The sequence below is a fragment of the Manacus candei genome, unplaced genomic scaffold, assembly GCF_025592945.1.
Source record: "Manacus candei isolate 608988 ecotype Guabito, Panama unplaced genomic scaffold, ASM2559294v1 h1tg000077l, whole genome shotgun sequence".
NCBI classification, from domain to species: Eukaryota; Metazoa; Chordata; class Aves; order Passeriformes; family Pipridae; genus Manacus; species Manacus candei.
Window position 1 is genome coordinate 7,136,144 of NW_026138125.1, and position 24,500 is coordinate 7,160,643.

Here is a 24,500-nt window from a genome sequence, read left to right on the forward strand (position 1 = left end):
AAATGGTATTTTGGCTGTAATTTCATTTTTGCTTGTGAGATCTGCTTTTGCTTTGCTCAGCTCTGCTCTGAGGCAGCAATGCTGGGCCATAACCCAGAGTCTGATGTTACAATTCCTGCTGAAAACCAAGGGTAAATTGTTAACAACACTTTGCTTCTGCTCCTGAGCCTGCTTTGTATGAAATAGCTGGGAGTAGGTTTAAGAAGACAAAGGGTCACTGTGTGTAAAATACTCTTTATTTCCTACTCCCACTTAAAACTACTGAACTTAAAGAGTTGGACTTCATGATCTTTGTGGGTCCCTTCCAACTCACAATATTCTGTGAAATACTCCGTGAAATTCTCTGAAAAACTGAAGAGATAATTCACAAAATAACACAATTCACTATAAAATTGAAGCATTTCTAATCTCTCTGCCCCACAGGAATTTGTTAAAGCAGTTGAGATGCTGTGTTGGACTGCTGAGGGAATGGAATGCTTTGATTGGAACTGTTGATGAGATAAAACATGAATTAAACTTCACTTATAAAGAAATTATTATTATGAATATATATGTGTGTGTGTGTATAATTATATCATAAATAAATAGTTAATATAAATTTATATTCGCCCTCCCCTCCTCCTCCCAAAATTTATGTGTATCCACTGGTATCTGTAGAGTGGTGGTTGCCTATTTTCAAATAATAAAGTCTCAAAAGCCAATCATAAATAAGAGGAATAGGAGATATGATAAAATTAAAAATGTATTTATTCTGTCAGGTCTGGTTTTAAACTGTTTGTGGATACAGTTTGGGCATCAAAGTTCTGCTTCTCACACAGACTGAATGCTCAGATGTGTTTTGCTGTAGGGCACGTTGGTTAAGGAAAATTAACTTTTTATTTTGTAATTTTAGCTCCACAGACACCTTCAGATTGGTCTAAGAAGAAAAAGGAGCCCCTGGGCAAACTTGCCTCTCTCTTTAAGCTCCTGGTGATGTTACTGGACTCCTTCCACGTGTTCAGCTCCCAAGAAACCTGCTCAGAAACACTGATCTCTGTGGGTCCTTCAGTCCTTGCTGCTCTTCACAACATCATCAGCCACATTTCGCTGCCCTCAGTGATGGGCACCATGTTTGCCATTTTTTCCAAGCCCCTGGCAGTGTTTTATGAAAAAACCAAGTGAGTATTTTAGGAATGGTTGGGAAACTGGGTTCATTTTACTGGGGCAATGTCGTGTGCTCTTGGAGCAGGTCAGAGTGGAGCTCAGGGGTTCTCAGCACTTCCAAAAAGCTTCTTTAGACTTGAAGTGTTGGCATCTCTGCATGAATGAAGTGTTTGCTTTCCACCTCCTGTTTATTTTCAGTGTAGAAAAGATATTTATTAATTACAATTTATTTTCTAGTGGGCAGAAACTGCATAAAATTTTACAGGAATTAAATTACAATGGGCTGCACACTCAGGTCCTGGAAGTTTTCCAGCAGAAGGAAGTACTGGGAAAAACTTTCTTTGTGTTTTTTTTCTTTATGTAGCTTTGCTGCTTTATTCTAATTTAATTGTCATAGATTTTACTGGAACTTGGAGCAGGGCTGCCTAAAATTCACCTAAGACTCATCAGAAATCCCCATCCCAGGGGAAAGAATCCACTTGTTCCTGTGTAAGGATGAGTTGGACTCCACCTCTCTCCATCTCCCATCTCATTAGCCTTTGAGCATTGTCTGTCTTATATTTATTCAGATAAAAAAGAGAAGTTGGATCTGTTTTTGAAGCAAGACATGTGCAAGCAAATACAAGCTTGGGAACCTCTTCAGCTTGGAGGACCCAGGGTTCTAAAATAAGCTACTAAATGGCAGTTTCCTCTTATTTTTCTGGCTAATTCTAGGGCTTTACTTACATGGAATTGCTTAGTTTAGGGGGTGTTTCAGCTTTTTAATGCAGGTATTTCTGGGGCCTGGGAAATGTGTTTGGGGAGAGGGTGAAGAGAAGCACAGAGCAGGCAGTTAGAAGTACTTCATAAGAAAAGCTTTAAGCTTAAGTTTGTACTAATTACCACTGACTTTTCCATTAATTCCTCTGAAATTCAGCATATGAGTGGGGGTTAAAGGAGAATCTGACTTCAAACTACATTAGAAATGGTTTAATCACCCAGCAGGAGGCTCATTTTCCAACATGATTCCATCAGGTTTTATATCCTATACCAAACTATATATACACTATACTAGACACTAAAACTACTGTGCAAAGCTTGAAGGTATTATATGTTACATTTTTATGCTTGGGGTAAATGAGGCAGCAAAATATAATTTTTCTGTTTGTTTTGGCAGGCTCCCTGAGGTACCCAAAGTCTACAGTAATCTTAACAACAAGGTAAATTTGCTGGGGTTGGGGGAAATGTGGGACACCAGAGCTTTGCCATTCATCCTGTGTTAAAAAAACAAATTAAAAATGTATTAAAGGTGGGGATTTAAATATTTAAATGATGTGTTTATTGCTGAGGGGAGGAGCTCTAAGCTATTAGACTCTTTGTGTGGTGTGATGTTTAAAGTTATTTATTCAGGCTGTAGAGTTATATGGGATAATAATGTTTTCAATAGGGGTTTAATTCAAATATTACACATACTATTTCAAAGTTTAAGTAAAAACTCTCTTGTTTCTTCTCTCCCTCAGCTTGAGAAGCTGCTGGCAGAGATTCTGCAGTGCCTGCAGTCCCACTGCACGGGCTCCTACGACAGCGAGATGCTGGAGCAGCTCTCCCCACTGCTCTGTGCAGGGTTCCAGCACAGGAGCAAACAGCTCAGGAACCAGTGTGCCCAGTTCTGGAATTCCACCTTTGCCAAGACTGCCTCACTCACATACCCTGAGGAGTTAAAGTAAGATATTTTTCATGTTTGTATCTTTAAAGGAAGAGATCTCGGGTTATGTACAAATGGTCCTGGTTTCTGGGGGATCTGCTGCTCTTGCTGTGCCCCTCTTCTCCTCCTCCTGAAGTTTAAAATGCTTTTTTTTTTTTTGTTGAGCAGATCTGTGTTAAGCCAAGCCAAAAAGAAAGTTCCTCTCCTGCTGCCTGGCTTTGAAAGCATTGAGATGGGTGAAGAATGCAGTGGGCCCTTCTCTGACACGGTAAATAACTTGTTGAGCCCGGGAGGGGCTTCCTGGGAATCCTTCAGGAGGTCACTTGTGGTTTTTACTATGATTGACCTGCTCTGGCTTTGTGTTTGGAATGATAAACTATGCTGGGTGAGCACTGCCAAAAGGTTGAGCTGGTTCTAAACATTTTATGCCTTTTAAAGCTTCTTTGAATGATTAATTTAAGTTGCCCTCTATGTAATTTAGAGGGAAAGGGGAACATGGGACAGTTTAGCTGTAGAAATTAATACATCTCAGGGTGGGTTTGTGAGCTTGGAGCTTCTTCATGCAGTGTATTTTTATTGGAATAGATGGAAAATTCCCAGCTGGATGCAAAGATCAGTGGAATGGAAGTGAAGCTGGGTCAGAAACGAGATTCTATATTGGCGCAGATGAGTGACCAGAAAAACGATGGAAAAGACAAGTCCAGTAACGTGCAAGTAACACCTGCAAAGGTAAAGTGTTCCCAGAGAGGGGTGAGGGAATCACACATCCCATTCTGCACCAGAACATCCACTCTGCTGCTGCAAATCCTCAGGGAAAAATAGTAAAACAATGAGTTTTGTGGCCCTGGAATATTTTTTCCTTCAAACTTAAGCTGTCCAGCACGCTCTAATTTAATTTTCTTGCTAGAATTCTCTGCTGAGTTTATAGATTTTTGAGATCTAAGGAGGGTGTGGTGGGTGGGAGGAGTGGCAGCCCCACAAAACTCACCTCGCTCTGGTTGTAAATTTGACAGATCCAGGTCTGGAGGTGGATGTTGGGTTTGGTGGGACTGTGCTGTGTACACAGATCTGTCACAGGGAGGGAAGGCTGTTGTGTTCCTAAGGAACTCCTTATCTTCAGTTCCTTTTTCTAACCTAGCATTTGGGGTTTTTTCCCTTTCTGCAGTTAAAACTAGAATTTGCATCTTCGAAGACTCCAAGTGAGATACTTCTGGAAGAGGAGAAATCAGTTGATTTTGTGTTTATTCCTCCAGAAACAAAAGCAAGAGTATTGACAGAACATCAGAAAGAAGTGCTGAGGTCAAAGAGGTCTGTCATTTATTCTGTTTTAATGTGAAATGTCATTACATTGAGTATCTCACATTTAATTAACTTCAATTCCTATATCTCAGATTACTACACGGATTTGAGTCTTGACCTTCCATACAGGTTATAAAGTTTAAACCTAAAAAGTTCCTTGCTTTGCTGTTTTAAAGCAACCAAATTACTCTCAGAACTGCATTGCCTATTTTGATTAAATACACTCTCTGTAGTCTGTTTGGAGTTGGATAATTTGGAGTTTACATTTTTACTTCATGAAGTGAAATAGAAGGTATCATTTTTCTTGAATAGTGGAAGTGAATGGGTTGTTTTACCCAATCTGAGGGAAGGACCTCTGAATCTGAAGGGAAGTCTTGTGTCAGCAGCATGTCAGAAATTAGGATGTTTCCAGGACTCACCTTAACTGCAGAGGAATCTTTAGAATTACCTCTCTTTTTAATGAGAGAAATTAATACTGGAGTGTTTTCTGTGCTTGGGCAGCAAAAACAAGTGTAAGCAGAACTTGTGTCACCCAAAGGGGCAGGGCTGAGTTGTGCAGTCAGCAAGTGCTGGGGAATTCTTTGCAGAGTGGGATCCCAATCCCAGCTTTTATTCTCCAAAAATTATTTAATGCAACTGAAAATAGTGGCCTTGAAATAAAGAGATGATAAATTCCAAAGAAGGGTCTGACTTCCCATTGCTGGTTTTGTTTCAGGGTTGACATTCCTGCCATGTACAACAATTTGGATGCATCACAAGACACCACCTTATTTTCTCAGGATACTCAAAGCCAGGAGGATTCTTTGTAAGTAAAAGTGACCACTAAGCCCATTAAAGGTGTCCCCCTTTTTTTTGCAGCAACTCTAATTTAAGTAACTTCTGTTTTAGGGAAGTATCACCTTTAATAGAAAATGCCAAAGAAGATACTGAAAGCAAGCCTCAGGTAATTCCTCATTGTCTACTGGTGATTAAAATATCAGAGTTACAACCATAGCATGAGAGCTTTTGTGGTTTGTGTTCCCTTCTCATCACCAGGTGGGAATTTAACACCATTGCAGTGGTTTTGCTGTGTTCTGCTTTATATCATTTATTGGGCATTTGGATTTCAAAATGGGAGGATTTGTATCAGTAGTTCTAGTGTGGCTGTATTTGAACTTTGTTACATGGCTCCAGATATTACAGGGATTTATATTTATGGTCAGTCATGTGCATGTGCTGTCAGTAATATTTTACTGGGGTAAAGGTTGTAAATCCTAAATTCCTTTTGGCTAAACAACTGGTTTGATAACTGGATAAAATACAGCAGGCTTTTAAGAAAAACTTACTGCTTTAGCTGTAAGTTTGTTAATACTTCTAGCAAAACTTAAATAAAACATCTTTGCAGTTCTTTGTTTTGGGTTAATGGTTGAAAAGAAGTGTCTTTTATAACTACCAGTGGACAGATGATAAATAATTTGAAGGAAGGGTTGTTAGAAGAACCTTGTAGGTGTGGTGTTCTTTATTGCACCAGAACCCTACTATAATATTATATTCATAGCACAACCACAGTACTTTGCTGTTCATATTGTTGCTGTTGATATTTTTGGGACAGGAAGAAAATACAAGGAGTGAAGGGTGTCCCACAGGGGAGAGCTCAGCTCCCACCAGCAAGGGGGAGTCACAGAACCACACAGCTGAGATGGTTCCAGAGGAGCCATCAGCTGGAGAGCAATTAGAGACAAGCTCTGTGGAAGCAGCTTCCAAGGAGACCTCGGCAGGGAATGAAAACACTTCCAATGCCAGCAACAGCTCAGCTTCCAGCGATGTAATTTCTGGGACCCCCCAGCCCGTGAGCCGCCGGCAATCCTTCATCACCCTGGAGAAGTTCAGCGGGACAGAGAACAGGCCCTTCAGCCCATCACCACTGAACACCTCCTCAGAGCTGTCCAGAGGGGCTGCCCTGGCAGGCAAGCAGGAAAATACAAGTGTAAGCAAGACCAGTGCTAAAGCAGAGAAATCTGGAGAAGAAAACAGAAAGCCTCCGGATCCGGAGCCTGTCCTCGCGGCGATCCGGAGGCTCACGCGCCGGCAGAGCAAGATGGAGCTCCAGGGAAACAAGTCCAAGCTGATGAACAGGTCAGAACAGGAGTCTCTTGCCTCTGACAGCATGGACAGTACTCCTGAGCTGTGCTCCACAGTGGAGGACGTGGAGCAAATCCTCCTGTCCCAGTCGCAGGCTCTCCACTCCACAGAGGCAGACATCAGGAAAGTTGAGGACACCATTGCAGAGATAGAGAAGGCCCGGGCCTTGGACATGGATTCCAAGGAAAACACCCCCCCAGACACCACCAGCTCACCTGACCAGGCCACAGGGGAGGACACCCAGGTGTCACAGGTGTCCCCTCAGCAGAAGGTGCTCCGGCGTTCCTTGAGGCGCCGGTCGGAGACTGCAGAGAGCTCCTCGGGGAGCCAGGACAAGGAGGAGGGGATCCAAAGGAGGGACAGGCGGAAAGAGGATGACAGGTCTGGGCAGAAGAAGGTGTCACAGTCTAAGGATGATGGATCCCCAAAGCAGAAGGGGATTTCTGGGAAAACAGCAGAAAAGATGAGTACAAAAGAGAGCAGCCAACCCGAGAGAACTGCAGAGGACCAGAGCTCCAAGGACTCTCCTTCCAGGGGCATTGATGAGGAAGGGAACAGGTGTGGCAGGAGGGCAGAGGAGCCCCTGAAGGCTGAGGGGGAAGGTCAGGACAGCAGCCTGAAGGTGGTGGAGCGCCCACGGTACCACACCAGGAGAGCTGCCCAAGGATTGCTCTCCAGCATAGAGAACTCAGAGGCTGAGGGCTCTGCCAAGGAGGAAAGCACAAGGAAGAGAAAATACACAAAAGTGAAAACCAGAAGTGATTCTCAGGAAGGTAAATTGAAAGATGGGCAGCCAGGAAGCCACAGCCATGAGTTGTCTTCTCAGGAAAATGAAACTCAGAGTCCACTGGAAGCAAATAAAGGGGAAGCTGAAATCAGCACAGCTGAACCATGTGGCCTTGAAAACCAGGGAACTCCTCCCACTGCTGGTGAAGTTGTGGGATCTGCCAGCTCTGGGAACCCACCTGCTGCTCAGAACACCAATGAGGAGCAAAACCAGAGCGACACAGTGATGGAGTCACTGCCCAACCCCTCTGTGTGTGAGCAGGACAGGAAAGCAGCACAGCAGAACCAGCAGGAGGAGAGGCAGTCAAGCCCAGGGGGCTGTGCACCAGCAGTAGATGGTTCAGGGGCTGAGCATTCCTCTCTGCAAACCCCTGAGTGTCACAGCAAAAGGAGCAGGAGGGTGAAAAAAACCAAGAGCTGCGATTGCTGTTTTAAAAAGCCAAAGCAACAAATAACATCGTTCACTGAATCCAGAAAGAGGAAAGCTCCTGAGCCGGACGAGCCCCAGATCAGCCCAGTTCAGCCCCCTGGAGGTGGCTCAAAGCTGTGTGGGCACTCAGATTTTGAGGAAAGCTTCTCCCTGGCACCTTGTGCCATGAGCACTCCGGTGCATCCCCCGAAGGAACCCAGGACGGGCGACTTGGAAAGCCAGGGAACATGTGTGGGTACCCTGCAAGGAAGCAGTGTTGGGATGGAGGTGGAGCCAGAGAATCCAGAGTGTTCAGCAGGTGAAACTACTGACTCCATAGAGGAAATAAAGGAACCTGCTCATCAGAAGGAGCCAACGGAGCAGGTTCTGCCAGGGGGTGTTCCAGGGGAGCCTGGTGAGAGCTGCCTGGCCATGGAGAGCCAAGGGGAAGGACCAGCAGCTCCAGAAAAGGGAAGAACAACAGCTCCAGAAAAGGGAAGAACAACAGCTCCAGAAAAGGATGGAACAGCTACTCCAGAAAAATATTTAATGATGGCTCCAGAGAAGGGGGGACCAGCAACTCTAGAGAAGGAGGGAACAGCAGCTCCAGAAGAGGAAATAGCAATGGCTCCAGAGAAGGAGGAACCAGCAGCTCTGGAGGAGGAGGAACCAGGAACCCCAGGGAAGGAGGGACCAGCAGCCCCAGGGAAGGAGGAACCAGCAGCTCTGGAGGAGGAGGAACCAGGAACCCCAGGGAAGGAGGGACCAGCAGCCCCAGGGAAGGAGGAACCAGCAGCTCCCGAGAAGGAGGGAACAGCAGCTCCCGAGAAGGAAGAAATAAGTCAGAATGGACAACTGGAGGAGGTGCCTGAGGAACTGCCTGTTGATAGCAAACCTGAGGAAAAGGAGATCAACAATCTGGAAAACAATCAGGATGATAAAGCAGAAGCTGAGATTACTGCAGGAGAAACTTGTGTTATTCCAGAGAAAGAGATGAAGGAGGAATTAATGGAAACTGAAATAACAATGTCTGAAAATGCAGCCTTGGAAAATCCCAGTGTGGAGTCACCTCTGAAGACAGAAGGTGATGCTTTGGTGCCGGTGAATGAGAGCCCCACCAGCATCCAGGCCCGCTGCACGTGGTCTCCCTCAGCTTCCCCTTCCACCAGCATTTTGAAGAGAGGTGCAAAGAGAAGTCACCAAGATGATGAGTCCCTGTCACCTGCTCATAAGGTATTGCCAGGGTGTGTCCTTGGGTGAAACATTTCCTGTGTCAGTCAAGAACTTTAATGACCTCATTTCAAACTGAAAGTTGTTCCCCAGGCCCTGGTGGTTGGAATTCACACTGTGAAACCTCCTTTCCCCCACACAGATCCGTCGGGTGTCCTTTGCAGATCCCATTCACCAGGCGGGGCTGGCGGACGACATCGACAGGAGGAGTCCCGTGGTCAGATCCCACTCCTCACCCTCTTCCAAAAGCCTGAAAATCTTGTCCAATATTCAGACTAAGGTGAATTCTTCATATATATTCTGTGTTCATGTTGTTTATTGTAGGGAGTGTGGCTTTAGTGCATGTTTGTAGTCACTCAGCACAGTTGTAAGAGCAGAGGGTCAGTCAGGGTGAGAAGTAGCTGTAACTGCTTTAGTCTGACTTGTTCTTTTACTCTCAGATCTCAGGGGGTAGAGTCTGACAACTGAATTCCTACTATTAACTGAATTCCTTCTATTAACTATTCCTACAATTCTGAGAGATATTTTTTTCCTCTTTTTCTATCCAGCACATTACCACTCCAACCAAAGGATTTCTGTCCCCAGGATCTCGTACCCTTAAATTTAAGAGCTCAAAGAAGTGTTTAGTAAGAAGTGCTTTGGTTCATGTTTCTCTTCTATTTTTTTTTTCCTGTATTCAGTCATGTGACAGTTATTTTAACACCTTTCCTGTGTTATTCCAGATTACAGAAATGGCCAAGGAGTCTCTGCCATGCCCTATGGAACACGTGTACCCAGCCTTGGCTGGCTGCAAAGCTCCTGTGGATGTCATTTTACCCCAGATCACATCAAACATCTGGTAAGTGGGTTGTTCCTTTAAAGGGGACATTTCAATAGAAACTGAATTCTTACAGAACCTACAAACCCACCTTTTGTGACAACTTACAGATGTCTTCAGCCAACATTTTTTCACAAGGAAGGAGGTTGGTTTGTTGGGGGAGAGACTTGACTGGTTTGGAATTCTTCAAGTACTTTTTTGAATGCTGAAAAGCTGGTACCCAGGGACAGGGTACCAGCACAGGAAAACAAAGAGCACCAAAAATGCTAACATACACATAAATAGACATGGAAGGAACACAGAGAGAGATAAGGGGAAAGAGAAGGGCCAGGGTCCAGAAACTCTTGCCAAATATCAAAAACTCCTGCCAAATACATGTTGGAGTCAGCAGAATTAAGGAAAGTTCAGAAGTTTACCTGAGGGAGAGGAGTGAAACCACGACCCCGAGGCTGAAGTAACAGGATGTACCACTGAGATTCTCCCCAGAGTGATGACCCAGCCCCTGACTCTGCCCTAACTCCACCTGCTATGAATATTATACCTAGATGTTGCAATAATATGAATATGCATGAAATGCTGATGTAATCTCTCACAACAATTGTATAAATAGTCTGGCTTTTCACTGAGTGCTTCGGAGCTCTTTGTGCAGCGTGAGCTGGGAGTTCCCCAGCGTTGCCTGAAATGAATACCTCGCTGCTTAAAGACTAAAGGTGTCTCTGAGCAGTTCTGTCACACCTTTTGGGGCATAAAGTTGGCATCAGTAGGTCTCTTCCCATTCTGGATATTCCATGATTCTCTGGTGATAACCCATTTCCCTCCCCTGCTGCAGTGCCAGAGGTTTGGGGCAGCTCATCCGAGCCAAGAACATCAAGACCGTGGGGGACCTGAGCTCTCTGACAGCCCTGGAAATCAAAACCCTTCCCATCCGCTCTCCCAAAGTCTCCAATGTCAAAAGAGCTCTCAAGGGATATCATGAGCAACAGGTAAAGCTGAATTTTTAACACCCAGGGAGCCAGTATTGCCCTAATGAACTGATAATAACCATCATGAGGAATGATGTATTTTTTCCCTAATTAAAAACAGCACTTTGAAACCTAATCCCTGCCTGTCTCAGTATGTGGGAATTCAAGGTACAGATGGCTTGGTTACACTATTATTATTAACAGGAATGGTGATTGTATTTATTGTGACATGTATTTATTATTTATGTATTCATTATTGTATGTCTAACCATGTAATCTAATTTTATTTTTCTTGTTCTAAAAACGTTTGTCTTGTTCTGTCCCACACAATGCTCAGGTAAAGTCTCGAGTGTCAGAGGAAATGGTGGTGCTTGAAGATGCTGAAAAGCCTGTAAATGATGTGGAGGATAAACCACTCTGTGTAGATGAAGAAAAGCTTGGAACAGGTACCTCTTGGTGGCTTTTTGCTTCAGATTTGGAGAGTTCTGCTGGCTTTGTTCTCTCCTGATGAGAACACTTGATGCTTTTATTTTTTATTTTGGGTGTGTTAGTAGCCAATATTACCACATTTAATGCTGCTTCATGAAGTCCTGGAGCAGTGGCTTTTTAAAACTTACATATTTTGAGGGGAAAATGCTGGTTTTCCCCTAAAGAAGCAAAGAGCAACTTAGGCAGGGCTCAAATGACTCCTGAGCTGTTCCATGTTTGGTCCCTGCTGGGGGTGCACAGAACAAACATGGTGAGCAGAGATTAGGAAGTGGTGCCTCATCCTGAAGGGGGGGGGACAGGAGTGGGATGATTCCCTGGACACCCAGCTGGGATTTGCAGGTGTAGATTTTTATTTGGATTCTCCTGTGTCTTCCTGGAGTTTGGCCTGGTGGCTCAGAATCCGTGTTTGTTCTCCCAACAAGAGACTGGAAGCAGAACAAAAAGCTCAGGGGTGACTTCTCTTCAGCCCTCCAGTTTAAATGTGGGAGTTAAGTGTGGGGTTTGGGACACTGGCATTGTCTGTTGGGATCAAATCCTTTCATTTCTGCCCTTGCATCTGTTGTACAGCCATGGTCAAACACAGCAAAACTCACCAGAAGGAAGGCTGGGGTGGAGTTCTGAGGGCTCACTTTGTCAGGAGCACTCCTTGTGTGGAACAAACACTTTGTGGGCTGCTCAAAGATGTTATTTTGTAGAAAACCAGCTGGAATTCTGCTTAGATCTCCCTCCACTTCCCTCTTTCCCTTCCTTTCAGACCTGGCTGAGCCAACCATGCCCAACACGAGTGACCAGCCCCCGGCAGATCTCCTGAGCCAGATCCAGGCCCTCTCTGCCCAGCTCAGCTCCGAGGATCTCCACAGCTATTCTGGGAGCCAGCTCTTCGAGATGCAGGAAAAACTTGCTGACATGTCCACCTGCATCCTGAAAAACCTGCAGTCCCGCTGGAAATCACCACCCCAGGACAGCTCCCAGTAGCTGCTTCCCGGGGCTCAGTAAGGAGGATTTTGTTACAACAGGTTTTTTCCCCCCCACACACCTTGTTTTTCTTACTGGTGAATTAATCCTTAAACTGTGCATTTTGAACAGAAGATATTTTTTAACTCCTACATCAATTTATTGTCATGGGATTGTTGGTTTTTTTTTTCCTTATTCTTTTTGTTGTTGTTGTTGGTTTTTTTTTTTCCCCCCTAATTTGTGGGACTACTTCCTCCCTGGCAGAGGTATTTGTCTTGTGTTGCTATGCATATTTCTTTCAGGTAGTGAAAGGGAACTTGACAAGAGTTGTGCAATAGCAAAGAGACTGTGAAACCAAACCAACAGAGTAGTTAAATTATTTTTTCAGACCCGAAGTGTTCTTAGTGCTGCAAACTCTTCCTGTGGGGCCAGAGCTGCATCTCCCAGCTCTGCTCCTCTGCTGCCCCGGGGGGTTCCTTTGAGCTGCTCAGACTCTGCCAGAACAGCACCTGTGAGGTGAGCTGGGCTTAATTCCTTAAGCAGGAACCTGGGATTTGTACTGGATCTATTTTTCCACGTATTTTTGTACGACTCACACTAAGAAGTGACAGGACGGGCGTGCACAGACTCTGCGAAGCCTCCCGGGCTTTGCCCCATGTCCATGGGTGGCAGCAGTTCTCCTGGTGGGAGAAGACTTTTTCCTTGGGGAAATGAATGGATTTGGCAAGAAGCTTCTTGTATATTGTGTACAGACTGACAGCAGATGTTTGGTTACTAATTTATGATCGGGATTTTAATTGCATGGAATGCATTGCTGCTTCTCGGAGACCTTCAGCGAGAGTTCCCGGGCTTTCCTCTGGAATTCTGATCTGTATATATTGTACTGTAGCTATCAGAGTGGGTGTTTATTGGAAGGAACTGCTGCAGGTGCTTTTTAAGACTTACACATGGGCAAATAAAAGAGAAAATAGTTCCCAAACTTGTTCATGTCCCCGTGGTTTGGTGGTTGTGGGGTTTTGCCTGTTCAGCTCCCCCTCAGCATTGCTTTGGATTCCCAAGGCTGGGAGGGACCTTGGAAGGTCTCCAGTGCTGCTGTAAGGTGGGAGCAGGTCCTCAAAGATGTGGTGGGATCATCAGCAGGATTCTGAGTATTCTGTTTGTGTGTCTCATGGACAAAAGGAACAGGACACAGAGGTGGCCTGCAGCTGTAATGGGAAGTTGGCTGTAGGGTTTTGTGCTTCTCTGGAAATGTTACTTTGGTTCTAAATCTGCCTCCTTAAGTGTGTTCAGCTCTTACAGCTGGTGATCTGTGAGATCAGTTCCTGCTTTCAGCACAAGGGAACACATCCATCCTACTGCAGAAACATCAGCTTTATTCAGTCACTAATTTACAAGAAATAACAGCTTTTGACCCCAAAGAACACATTCATGAGACCTCAGCAAGCAGGAGAGGGTTTCTTTTTCCCCTCCCCAAATAAATGGTTTGAAATACTAAGCTTAGATGTTGCTTATTTGTGAAAGGAAGTGAACAGATTTAAACATATAGCCCCAAAAAAATTCTATAGTTTTTATAGAATGAATAAAGTAATGCTTGGGAGTTTGTCTTAATACTGGTATCAAATTTTGAAGATACTGGACTGCAGTTGTAGTGTCATATTATGGTGTGTGATGAAATGTTGGAAATTCCAGGCAACATTTAAAAAAAGGTGGTTTGTTGGTTTGGTTTTTTTTGGCATTGGAAGAAATGCAAAGTAGCCTTTTACAGGTGACTTTTCAAAGATGTTCTGAAATAACGTCTCAAGAATATTTTGCTCTGCAGTTACTTTTACTCTCAAGGCGCCGTCGCCACGGCCAACGAGGCGCTTTGGGAGGTGTCACCCCCCTTTTCTGCCCCTCTGGGCAGGGGCAGGGGTTGCTTACACGGCCTCCACGTAGTTTGCCGGGAGCATCCCGGTCTTGCCGGTCCTCTGGACTGTCCCGTACATCCAGCCCTCGTCGATGGCCTGGACGTTCACGATGGTGTCGCCGTCCTTGAAGGAAACCTCGTCGGCATCGGCCGCCGTGTAATCGTACATGGCCCGGTACGTCTTCTGTGGGGAGGGAGGGAGGCACGGGGTGAGCCCTGACAGCAGGGAATGGGGCACCCACAGGGAATGGGGACACCCTGACAGCAGGGAATGGGGCACCCACAGGGAATGGGGACACCCTGACAGAGCTGGGCTGGGAATGGGGCACCCACAGGGACTGGGGACACCCTGACAGCAGGGAATGGGGCACCCACAGGGACTGGGTAAACCCTGACAGAGGTGGGCTGGGAATCAGGCAGAAAGGACTGGGTAAACTCTGTCAGCCACAGCTGGGCTGGGAATCAGTGTCAGAGCAGGGAAGGACAAGTCTGACTCACTACTGAGGGCTGAATCTGCTCCTGTTTTAAATCTCCTGGTTCACCTTCTTCTGTGAGTTCCCCCTGAATGAACTCTGCATTCCTCAGGGTTCATGCTGTAACTCCTGCTGTTAACTTAGTTTTACTGCTGTTAACTTGGGTTTAGTCTGTCTTAGCATACAGTGATTTTTATTTCCTTCTGGCTGGTACCAGGTGCTTCAGGAGATGAAGCAAATAATGCTGTGTTGAGGTGGGAAATAACCCATCCCCTTCCTTCCCAGCTCCTCCCCTGGGTCCTGGGCACCTTGGTTACCTGAGTGCCACCATACCTGTGTGTGCTGGTGACACTGAGCCTGAACAAAATGTTTGCAGGGTGGGTTTGAGCAGGATCAGCCCAGGGTAGCTCCAGGCAGGTTTTGGGAGGCAAAGCCATACCCACTGTCATGGATCTACTCAGACTCAATCTCAGGAATAGGAAGAATTCAAATTTTAAGGTGCTAATTCAAAGTTTTGAAGTCCAGGTGAGGGTGTGTCCCACTTCAGTGAGAGTTACACCTTCACTGGGTTTAGTGCTGAGCTTCAGCCTGGGGGAGAGGAACGTTCCTGACTTAATCCTGGATTAACATAATCTGAAGCACTACAGACCATGGGCCATGACCCCTGCAGGCCTGTGCAGTGTGGGGAGGCAGCCAAATCAACTCCTGGGGCCGTGTCCCAATCCCAGGCTCAGAGTTACTCACCCCAGCAGTGGAGGGGTGGGAGGGGACCGAGGACACCGTGGTTTGCTGGGTGGCCACCGAGGACGAGCGTTGTTGTGGCAGCTCGATGGTTTTCACCTGTTTGTAGCCCACTGAAAGGGAAACAGAGTTTGTGGTGTTACTGGAGTCGGTGATGGAGCTGTTGGGTTGGAGATCAGGGACAGGGCACTTGAGTGGCTCAAATTACCAGAACAGATTATGTTGGTTGCGTCCACAACTCGCCCTTTTGGAGCTGTGGTCTGTCCTGGCTGCAGGAATTGCTGCCCCAGCTGGCGTGGGCAGTTTGCCCTGCCCGGTGCCCCGTACCTGTGGTGGTGGTGGTGAAGAAGCCCCCGTTGCTGTAGTAGGACAGGCGCTGGTCGGTGCCCTCCGAGGGCTCGGATTTCTCGTCTCCGGCGCCGCTGATGCTCAGGGCGCTGGCGGAGCGGGAATGCTCCCGGCTGCGCCGCTGGGCCTGGACTGGGGACAGCAGGGGCAGGGTCACCACACCCGTGGGGGCTCACAGCCCCAGCCCTGCTGTTTCCCAAAGTTTGTGGGGAACAAACTCCGTGTAAATAATCCCAGTGTATTTTATGGTTCCTTGGTGGTGTTTCCAAGTGATTTTTTAAGTGTTCTGTGGACACCACACTCAAGTTCTGCTTTTCAACAGTCACAGTAGTTTTATCCTTTCTCCAGTCTCCTTCCTCTTAGTCTTCACAGGTTTTATTCTAATTATCCCACCTTTCCCTTCCTTCTCTAACACAGCTCTGAGCCCTCCCTGAGACTGGTTTCTACCCTTCAGGTATTTTTCCTCTCAATAAGCAGGAAAGGAGTTAAACAAAATAAATGTAACTGAGGACAGTATTTTTAGTTATTGCAAAAGGAATCACATGCTGTGTGGGTCATATAAACAATCCTCCTCCTGCCTGTGTTGGGTCATTTTAGGACAGAAAAATTGATAATGTCTTGTTTGAAAATATGCTGGGGAGGAGCAGCCACAGACAGTTTGTCCTCTGTCCCTGTGTCACCCCTGACCTCTCAGCTCTCTTTGGCCCCCAAGACCCCACGTTTGCAGGAGTACAAACCCTATTTTGCCCCAGTAGAAGAGCCCCCTGGGACACACCTGAGATCATGTGCAGACTCCGGGACTGGATGTTGTCCTCGGCCGGGTCGTAGTCAAAGACGGATCCAGGGTTGGTGCGCCAGACACGGAGACCTGTGGGAGAAACGGGAATGCTGGAGAGCTGGACCACCACAGGCCTGGCCTGGACAGCAGGAATAGCAGCTGTGGCCTCCCTGGAAGTGTCCCAGGCCAGGTTGGATGGGGCTTGGAGCAACCTGGGATAGTGGAAGGTGTCCCTGCCCATGGCAGGGGGTAGAACAGGAGGGGCTTTAAGGTCCCTCCAACCCAAACCAGTTTGGAATTCTATGAAAAGCATATTTATTTCAACAATTTGTATTTCTCAATTTTATAGCACAGATTAGGCTTTTTTTACATTTCATCTACATCAGGGCCTTTAATATGCATAGAGATATAATCTAGTGTTATAATATAATATAATATTCTAGTGTCACATTCTAAAGTTGGGGACAGGCAGACCACAGCTGCTGCAAGACTATTTTTTCAAAAGAGATTTTCAAAAAAAAGACTTTCAAGAAAGGACTTCCATAAAAACATCATCCTCAAGTAATGATGAATTAGAATTGATGTGCCTGAGGTTAAATTAAACCACTCATCCCAGCTCTGCTTGTGTTGTGGAAATGAAGTAGTCAAGTCCTTATGCAATTAGGTCCTGCTTTTCTGGGAGGTACTGGGGTCTCTGTAGAGTCTTACCTGTGAGGTTCTCCTGGTCCTGGTCCACACGTTTGCGCTCCATCTCCACCACCCTCCTCTGGATGCCCCTGTAACTGATGTCACTGAAGTCCTGCATGTTCTTCTTCACCCTCTCGGTGATGGGGTCGGTGACCACGGGGGTGAAGCTCCCTTTGCTCTTCTCAAAGTCCTCGTGGTACTTCACCTGCAGGTTCAAAGGGAAGGGCTGTGCTCTGCAGCTCAGCTGTGACCCCTGCTTCCCTCAGGTGAAGTTCAGGGAGTGTCCCAAACTTTGGCTTTCCCAATCCAAGGGGCCACAAGAGAGAGCCTAATCCCTTAAATGCTTTAGTGTGAAAGATTTGGGTCAGCAAACCTGTCCTTGAGCTGCCAACCAGGCTTATGTTTAGGTTTAACTCCCTTCCCAAGGTAAGGCCCCTCTGGAGCTGCCCTTACTGTGGAGATGTGTTTCTGGGTCTCCCTCACTCTCCTCATCTCCGGCGTGTCCAGGACGTAGGCGGCTTTTCCTTGGACCTGCTTCCGGAAACTGTCGGAGTAAAGAACCTGCCAGGGGAGAACAAGGACAGAACCATGGCAGGATTTACCTCAGGTTAGCAAAGAAGGGCCTGAAGGAGGCCAGGTCCAGATTTTTATATGTTTTTTTTTTTTATAGAGAACATCAGAAATCTCTTACTGAAGAACCATCATTTTCTGTCTCATGAAGTGTAAGAGCAGCAAAACCAGAAGAGACTTGAAAGAAACGTGTTACTTGAAATTTAACTGTTTAAAAATCCCCCAGACTCCAGTTAATCACAAGGAATATATTAAAGAATTGCATGTGGTTACTTCATCCCTCCAAGCCTCAACTCTGAGTGAGGATTTCAGGGATAAATTGTGATTTTAGTGTATTTTCCCTTTGGCTGAGCAGGACTCACCGAGCTGATGTTCTCCTGGTTCCGTTTGGCTCTTTCCATCTCCGGGGTCAGAGGGGTCGGAGTTCCCTTTGCCATGTGCTCTTTGTACAAAACCTGCAGAGCACAAACACGTGGACACAGCTCAGAATTCCAGGCAGAATCCCAGCTCTCTGGGAATGGGGTTATTGAAGCAAACCCAGCGCTGCAGGATGGAAAAGATCTTGGGAAACAAAGCGGCTGAAAAGTTATTGGCAAAAGGTGGAAAAAAAAAAATCCGAGGGAAAATAGACAAAAATGAGGAAAACTGGGAAAATGAGGCTGAATTAGAGTGGGTTTGGCTCAGGGTGGTTATTTTGGATACAAAGGCTTGGCTGTTCCCTCAGTACCGAGCTGATCTGTTCCTGGTTGCGCTTGACTCGCTCCATCTCCGGAGTGACCGGGCTGGGGGTGGCCTTCCCTAAGCCTTCCCTGTAGGCAACCTACAGAGCACAGAGGAATTATCACCAGGAGAAAACCAAAAACTGGGCTGTTACTGGGTTTAGAGTCAACACCGGCCGTTAGGAAAGGGAAGAAAAGTCAGGAAAAAGAGGATTAACAAGTTACACAACAAAAAAGTTTTTGCAAGAGGTGACTTGCTAAAGGGGAAAAATTAGAGAGTTAAGTAAAACCAGGTTATTAAGAAGTTCTCTATCACATCATCTCGTGTTAAGCACTTCAGTGGGATCTTTGGGAAGTGTTTTCCTGGGGGAAGTACCGAGCTAATCTGTTCTTGATTGCGTTTGACTCTCTCCATCTCGGGGGTGACGGGGGTGGGGGTCGCCTGCCCCACGTTCTCTTTGTACAACACCTGTGGGATACACAACATGTATCCAGGGGCTTAAAAATCCCCAAATGGAAAGAGTTTGAACACAAAGGGTTACTTTGTTATCAAATTGCCAAAAAGTCAAACGTTTAGTGCTGCCAGGAGGGGTGAGAGAGGCAGACTGGAGAGAAGAGCTGGGCTGTGGGGTTAACAGAGCCGGGCTCTATCCAGGGGCGGGGATGCTGAAGGGCCAGAGGCTCAGGGAAGACACCTCTGGCTCTACAGAAAACATTTCTTTAACAGTTACCTGCTTTTTTATGTATATTTTAAGTCATTCCTGACCTTTTTTGGGAGGGAGGTGGGAGTTTTGTTGCCACGCTGTCCCACATTCAGATGTCAGGGATGGGTGTTTTTCCCTGAAGTCAAACTCCCCTGAAAAATCTACTGAAAGTTGAAATACTAAATATAAACCTGAATATGCCCGAGCAACCTGGTCTGGTGGAAGGTTGGGCTGGAACAAGATGGGATTTAAGGTCCCTTCCAACCCCAACATTCCATAATCTCCAGCAAGAGATCTCTGAGCTTGCCTGGATAGAACTCACAAACACACAAACTGACTTGTAGAAAAGCCGTGAAATGGTGGGATCGGTTTAGAAGGAGCAATTAATCTGCAGAAAGAAACACGTCTGGTTTTTAGCTTGAACTCGGCTTTGAGTCAGGAGTTAGGCTGCCGTTTGTTAGGCCAGAGGCAAACAAAGCCCTCCCCCTTAAGTACCGAGCTGATGATCTCCTGGTTGCGTTTGACTCGCTCCATCTCGGGGGTGACGGGGGTCGGCGTCACTTTGCCCATGTTTTCTTTGTACAGGACCTGCGGGGTACAAGGGAGCATCCCCAAATTAAAAAAGGAAAAAGAAAAACCCAAAGGAAAACAAAGCAGAACGTTCAGCCCAGCTTTGGAGTTACACCAAGGAGGGGTTAGAGCTGGGGCACGGGAGGAGTTGGAGCTTGGCCATTAATCTGGGATGCAGGGGTGGGCCCCTGCATGGAATCAACTGCTGGAAACACACTTGGGGTGAGAAAGGGTTAAAAAAAAATTTAAAAAATCGACCAGAAAACAAAATCCACTAAAAAAGGGATTTTTTTTCCTCAATAAAACCCTGCTTCAAACAGTGTTAAAGAGAAGCCTTTGGTTGTGTCGGCTGTGTCTGGAGTTAATAAGCACAGATTGCTGAGTGTTACAGTGTGTTAAACACTTCATTCCAAGGTTTAGGAAGTGTTTTCCTGGTGGAAGTACCGAGCTAATGATCTCTTGATTGCGTTTGACTCTCTCCATCTCGGGGGTGACTGGGGTGGGGGTGGCTTTCCCTATGTTTTCCTTGTACAACACCTGTGGGAGGAGAGAAAGAGCCACAGAAAGCAACAGTGAATAAACAACCAGCTCTCCCTACACTGTTTTTTTCCTTGGATTTAGTTTCTCACGGCCCAGGGATTTTTAAAGCATGTCCTTTAGTAGAGTTTTGCAGCCTGGCTTTAAGTCCTCAGAATAAACAGTGTAAGTAAATCATGTGAGATCTGCATCAATGAGCACTAAATACCACATGGAGGGGCTGAGAATGTTATAAAAATTTAAATTAATTGCTTTAAAATAAATGTCAGCACTGCAGAGAAAATGAGGGGAGTTTTAAGTGTTTTTAGGATTAGAACTGGGTATTAAAAATCACTCTTAAAATCAAGATAAACAGGAACAAAAGTCAAGGTTTAAACCAGAGTAAGCCATGAGTAACAAGTGGCCCCTGCTCTGAGCTGGGTCAGTGTTATTTTGGAACAAATCCACTTATTCAAAGTGTTAAAAAGTGGTTTTAGAGGGAGTTAAAGGGCAGTTTTTCTCTGGGAAGTACCGAGCTACAGATCTCCTGGTTGCGTTTGACCCTCTCCATCTCGGGGGTGACAGGGGTGGGGGTCCCTGTCCCCACATTCTCTTTGTACAACACCTGCACGACAAAAAGCATCCAAAAAACATCATCACCACTCAAAAAAATCATTAAATCCATCATCTCCTGGGGAAGGGGAACTTTTAGACGCCCCTCTGCCAGGAGAAAAGCAGGACACAGGAAGTGGATGTATAAAAAACCAACACTAAAAAAAGGAAGAAGGGAGGTGGAACAGGGAGCAAAACAGTTAAAAAATATTCAGGATAATGTCAATAATTTGTAAATAATTTATAAATTTATAACTAACTCCATCAGTGAAGAAGAGGCGGGTCAGTAACGCTGGAAAACGGGAAGAGAGGATAAGTTGATTACATGGAATAAGAGTTGATTACGTGGAATAAGAGTTGATTACACGGAATGAGGAGAGGAACTGGCCATTTTTAAAGGAGGTTAAGGAGTGGTGGTTGGGTGCAGTGAAAGGGGGGCTGTTCCTCCCCACGATACCGAGCTGATGAGCTCCTGGGTGCGTTTGACTCGCTCCACCTCGGGAGGCACCGGGATGGGGGTTCCTGTTCCCAGCTCCTCCCGGTACAAAACCTGCGGGACAAAGGGCTGGTCAGGGAGGGAACAGCAACAGGCACACGGAGGGGTTGGGAAAGTGCCTCCCACACACAGTTTGGGATAAAAACCAGGGATTAAAAACTCCTCAAAACCACACAGTGAATACGGATTCCCTCTGGGAGCTGGAGCGTCATCGCTGCTCCTGAGCCGGACACCAAAGAGGCAACAAAACACTGGGAAAGTATCAAATACAACAGAAAACCAACAAATAAACCAATTTAATTCATTCCCACCCCAGCAGGTCCTGCTGACCCCACCCCAGCACAGCCACACCCAGCCAAGGCCCAAAGGAGTTTAGTTCCTGTGCATGAGGGAAGGAAAATCAGGGAAAAACCCACCACACAGAGCAAAACTTAAGGATTGTTGAGACCAAGAGAAGGAAAACAGGGTGGGGTTTTAAGAGTTAAAAAAAAGAAAAAAAAAAAAAGGTAATCACACTCAAAAAGGTGAAATTCAATTATTAAAATGATATCATTAAAAAAAGGGAACAAGAACAATGTAAGTAATAATTACAAAGGAAAAAAAAAATCTCAAAGGACCAGGATATTATTTCTCGGGTAAGTTGATTACAGGGAAACAAGAATATTGACTGGTGTGTTAAAAAGTCTTTTAAAATAGATTAAAAGGGATTTTGTTTTGCTTTTCAAATTCCAAGATACCGAGCTCAAGTTTTCCTGGTTGCGTTTGACCCTCTGGATCTCGGGGGTCACAGGGATGGGGGTTCCCGTGCCCAGCTCCTCCTTGTACAACACCTGGGGGGCAACAGGGTTAGAGTGACAAAAAAGAGAATAAAACCAACAGCAGGAACACTCCCACCAGGAGAGAGGGGCTCTGACACGCCCTGGAGAAACAGGGATTAAAAAAGCCCTGGAAATAAAGATCTAGTTTCAAACTCTGTTACACTGATAAGACTGAAGCTGAAGGGGGATTGATTTACATGGATATTGGGAAGGAATTCCTGGCTGTGAGGGTGGGGAGGCCCTGGCACAGGTTGCCCAGAGAAGCTGTGGCTGCCCCTGGATCCCTGGAAGTGTCCAAGGCCAGGCTGGATGGGGCTTGGAGCAACCTGGGCTGGTGGAAGGTGTGAGGGTTGGAATTAGATGGGCTTTAATTTCCCTTCCAACCCAAACCAGTCTGGGATTCAATGATTCAGTGAATTCTATCAGCCAGTTAAACTTGGGGAGTACTTAGAAGACTAAAGTCTGATATAAATGCCAATAAATACATTATTGTCAATATTTGACAATAAATTGGCAATAAATACATTATTGTCCTTTCAGCAGCTGTGAGGGAGAACATTTTCCTGACCATAAGTGACTCATTGGAGGAGCAGGGCCTGAGGCACCTTCCTGAAACCTTTCCTGTACACACACCTCAACTACGATTTTATATATATATTTTATATTTATATTTTATATTTATATCTATTATTACTACTCCTCTCCTGTTTTCAGTGGCACTTCCTCACTTTTCCAAACATCCCAACCTCAGTGATTTTTTCCCCTCTAACGGTGCTACCAACACCCCCAGGGCAGTTCCCACCACCTGGGACTTGGGCCACTGCATCCCTGCAACAACATCCAACATTTCCCAAAGGAAAAGGCGTCACATCCAACACAGAAGGAATAAAGGCAGCAATTCCACCCGATTTGCCCATCCCACACCAGCAGAGCACACGGGAGGGAGCAGAGTCGGGTCACAGCCACGGATTTGGGGAAGGAAATAAATAGTTTAGTTTTTATATGTGGTAAAAACCAGGGGAAAAAACCCCAATAACCAAGGGTTGAAGTGATTAATAAAAGGAAAAGCAGAAAATAAAAAATATGGCAAGAGAAAGACGGGAACAGGGAATCTAAAAATCATTAGTGAGGTGGATCCAATCAAAAGAAATTAAGGAGGAAAAAAATCTCAAAACACAAGGAATGAGATGTTGTTGTTGTGTGAATTGATTACAGGGAAATACAGCAGGAGAATTTGGGTGTTAAGAGTATTTTTGAAAGAGATTAAAAGGTTTGGGGTTTTTTTTTGCTTTCCAAGTTGAAAAATACCGAGCTCAAGTTTTCCTGGTTGCGTTTGACCCTCTGGATCTCGGGGGTCACAGGGGTGGGGGTTCCTGTGCCCAGCTCCTCCTTGTACAACACCTGGGGGGCAACAGGCAGTTCAGGACAAAAAAACCTGCATTTGGTGGAGGTAATTCTTGTGATTTTATGCCCATTAAATATACCAGAAAGCAGGAAAAATTAGGAAGGATCAACCAGTTAATAATTGTGATCAATTCAATCCAGAGGAAGGGACAGCTGGGAATGTACATCCAACTGCTTGGAGCAGAATAATAAAAGGATTAAAGGGAAGGAATGAAGCAAATTATATTAAAAAAGTGGTTTTAAAAATGCAAAATACCTTAAACTGCAGGAAAAAAAATTAATGGACACCAAGCACTGAGTGTTATGATTACAGGAAAATATTTCAAAAAATCAGTACATCAAATATAACAGAGTAATTAAAAATGTAATAGCAGAAAGGAGATGAGTTTATAAGTTAATTAGCATTAAAAAAAAGGCAAAAGATACCGAGCTAAAGTTCTCCTGGTTGCGTTTGACCCTCTCCATCTCAGGGGTGACAGGAACGGGGGTGCCAACCCCCAGCCCCTCCTTGTACAACACCTGGGGCAGCAGGAAAGTAAAATCAAAGGAGAAAGGGGATAAAAAAGAAGGGGAAAAAAAAAGAGAAAGGGGAAAAAAAAAAGGAGAAAGGGGAAAAAAAGGAGAAAGGGGAAAAAAGGAGAAGGGGGAAAAAAGGAGAAGGGGAAAGAGGAAAAAGGGGAAAAAAGGAGAAAGGGAAAAATAAAAAAAGAGGAAGGAAAAAAAAAAGGAGAAAGGGGGGAAAAAACAAGAAAGGAAAAGAAGTTAAAAAAGGAAAAGAATGAAAAGAGAGAAAGAAGAGCAATAATTTAATACAGGGAAACATCAAAGTATGAAAAATGGTGTTTTTCCAGCCTTGTTCAAAGTCCAGCAAAGAACCTTCAATGAAAACAGGGGGCTGAGGTTCCACTGAGCTTTTTTTTCCACTGGGCACAGAAATGTGGGAGTTCTAAACTACCTGGAAACCCCCCTGCAAAGGATTCCCCTACTCAAATAACAGACCTGGCACGAGCAGCTTTGGCTCCAAGGATTCCAAACTGAGGCAGCTGCAGGACCTCAGGGATGGGAAGTGCAGCAGAACATTTACCAACAGGGGCTTCTCTGAAATGGCCTCAGGACAGGACTTATTTCATGTCTGAACTGAGCCAAAATGAGCCATAAACTGCCCCAATGAAAGCAGGAATACTGAACAAAATGATGACACAGTGGCCATTTGACTGGGAAGTGTCAGGAGGAGAAATGATCCAGATCAATATTCCTCCCTACA

The 24,500-nt window shown here is 45.5% G+C and overlaps 2 protein-coding genes across 52 annotated transcripts in view; one reads left to right on the forward strand and one right to left on the reverse strand.

Moving 5' to 3' along the window:
* The window catches only part of RIF1 (replication timing regulatory factor 1), a 30,656-nt gene extending 17,783 nt beyond the window's left edge, over positions 1-12,873 (forward strand). The window contains exons 21-35 of one of the 2 annotated variants that reach the window (XM_051810149.1): positions 893-1,157; positions 2,300-2,342; positions 2,643-2,845; positions 2,996-3,095; positions 3,413-3,556; positions 3,993-4,135; positions 4,842-4,931; positions 5,015-5,069; positions 5,718-8,675; positions 8,815-8,952; positions 9,221-9,298; positions 9,395-9,510; positions 10,319-10,472; positions 10,789-10,897; positions 11,695-12,873. In XM_051810149.1, coding sequence (XP_051666109.1) covers positions 893-1,157; positions 2,300-2,342; positions 2,643-2,845; positions 2,996-3,095; positions 3,413-3,556; positions 3,993-4,135; positions 4,842-4,931; positions 5,015-5,069; positions 5,718-8,675; positions 8,815-8,952; positions 9,221-9,298; positions 9,395-9,510; positions 10,319-10,472; positions 10,789-10,897; positions 11,695-11,915 — 4,817 coding nt within the window. In that variant the 3' untranslated portion in view covers positions 11,916-12,873. The remainder of the gene's footprint in view (positions 1-892; positions 1,158-2,299; positions 2,343-2,642; positions 2,846-2,995; positions 3,096-3,412; positions 3,557-3,992; positions 4,136-4,841; positions 4,932-5,014; positions 5,070-5,717; positions 8,676-8,814; positions 8,953-9,220; positions 9,299-9,394; positions 9,511-10,318; positions 10,473-10,788; positions 10,898-11,694) is intronic. The other variant, XM_051810150.1, reaches the window with a different exon arrangement.
* A 374-nt stretch (positions 12,874-13,247) lies between these two features.
* NEB (nebulin) overlaps positions 13,248-24,500 on the reverse strand; it is a 101,075-nt gene continuing 89,822 nt past the window's right edge. For 31 of the 50 annotated variants that reach the window (XM_051810129.1, XM_051810123.1, XM_051810138.1 and 28 more), the window contains 13 exons: positions 23,663-23,755; positions 23,141-23,233; positions 20,976-21,068; positions 20,439-20,531; positions 19,835-19,927; positions 19,316-19,408; positions 17,760-17,852; positions 17,281-17,388; positions 16,849-17,032; positions 16,138-16,230; positions 15,342-15,494; positions 15,018-15,127; positions 13,248-13,984 (listed from right to left, as the gene is read on the reverse strand). In XM_051810129.1, coding sequence (XP_051666089.1) covers positions 13,811-13,984; positions 15,018-15,127; positions 15,342-15,494; positions 16,138-16,230; positions 16,849-17,032; positions 17,281-17,388; positions 17,760-17,852; positions 19,316-19,408; positions 19,835-19,927; positions 20,439-20,531; positions 20,976-21,068; positions 23,141-23,233; positions 23,663-23,755 — 1,473 coding nt within the window. In that variant the 3' untranslated portion in view covers positions 13,248-13,810. Of the gene's footprint in view, positions 13,985-15,017; positions 15,128-15,341; positions 15,495-16,137; positions 16,231-16,848; positions 17,033-17,280; positions 17,389-17,759; positions 17,853-19,315; positions 19,409-19,834; positions 19,928-20,438; positions 20,532-20,975; positions 21,069-21,643; positions 21,845-23,140; positions 23,234-23,662; positions 23,756-24,500 lie in introns of those variants that run through there. The other 19 variants (XM_051810147.1, XM_051810120.1, XM_051810117.1 and 16 more) reach the window with 8 other exon arrangements.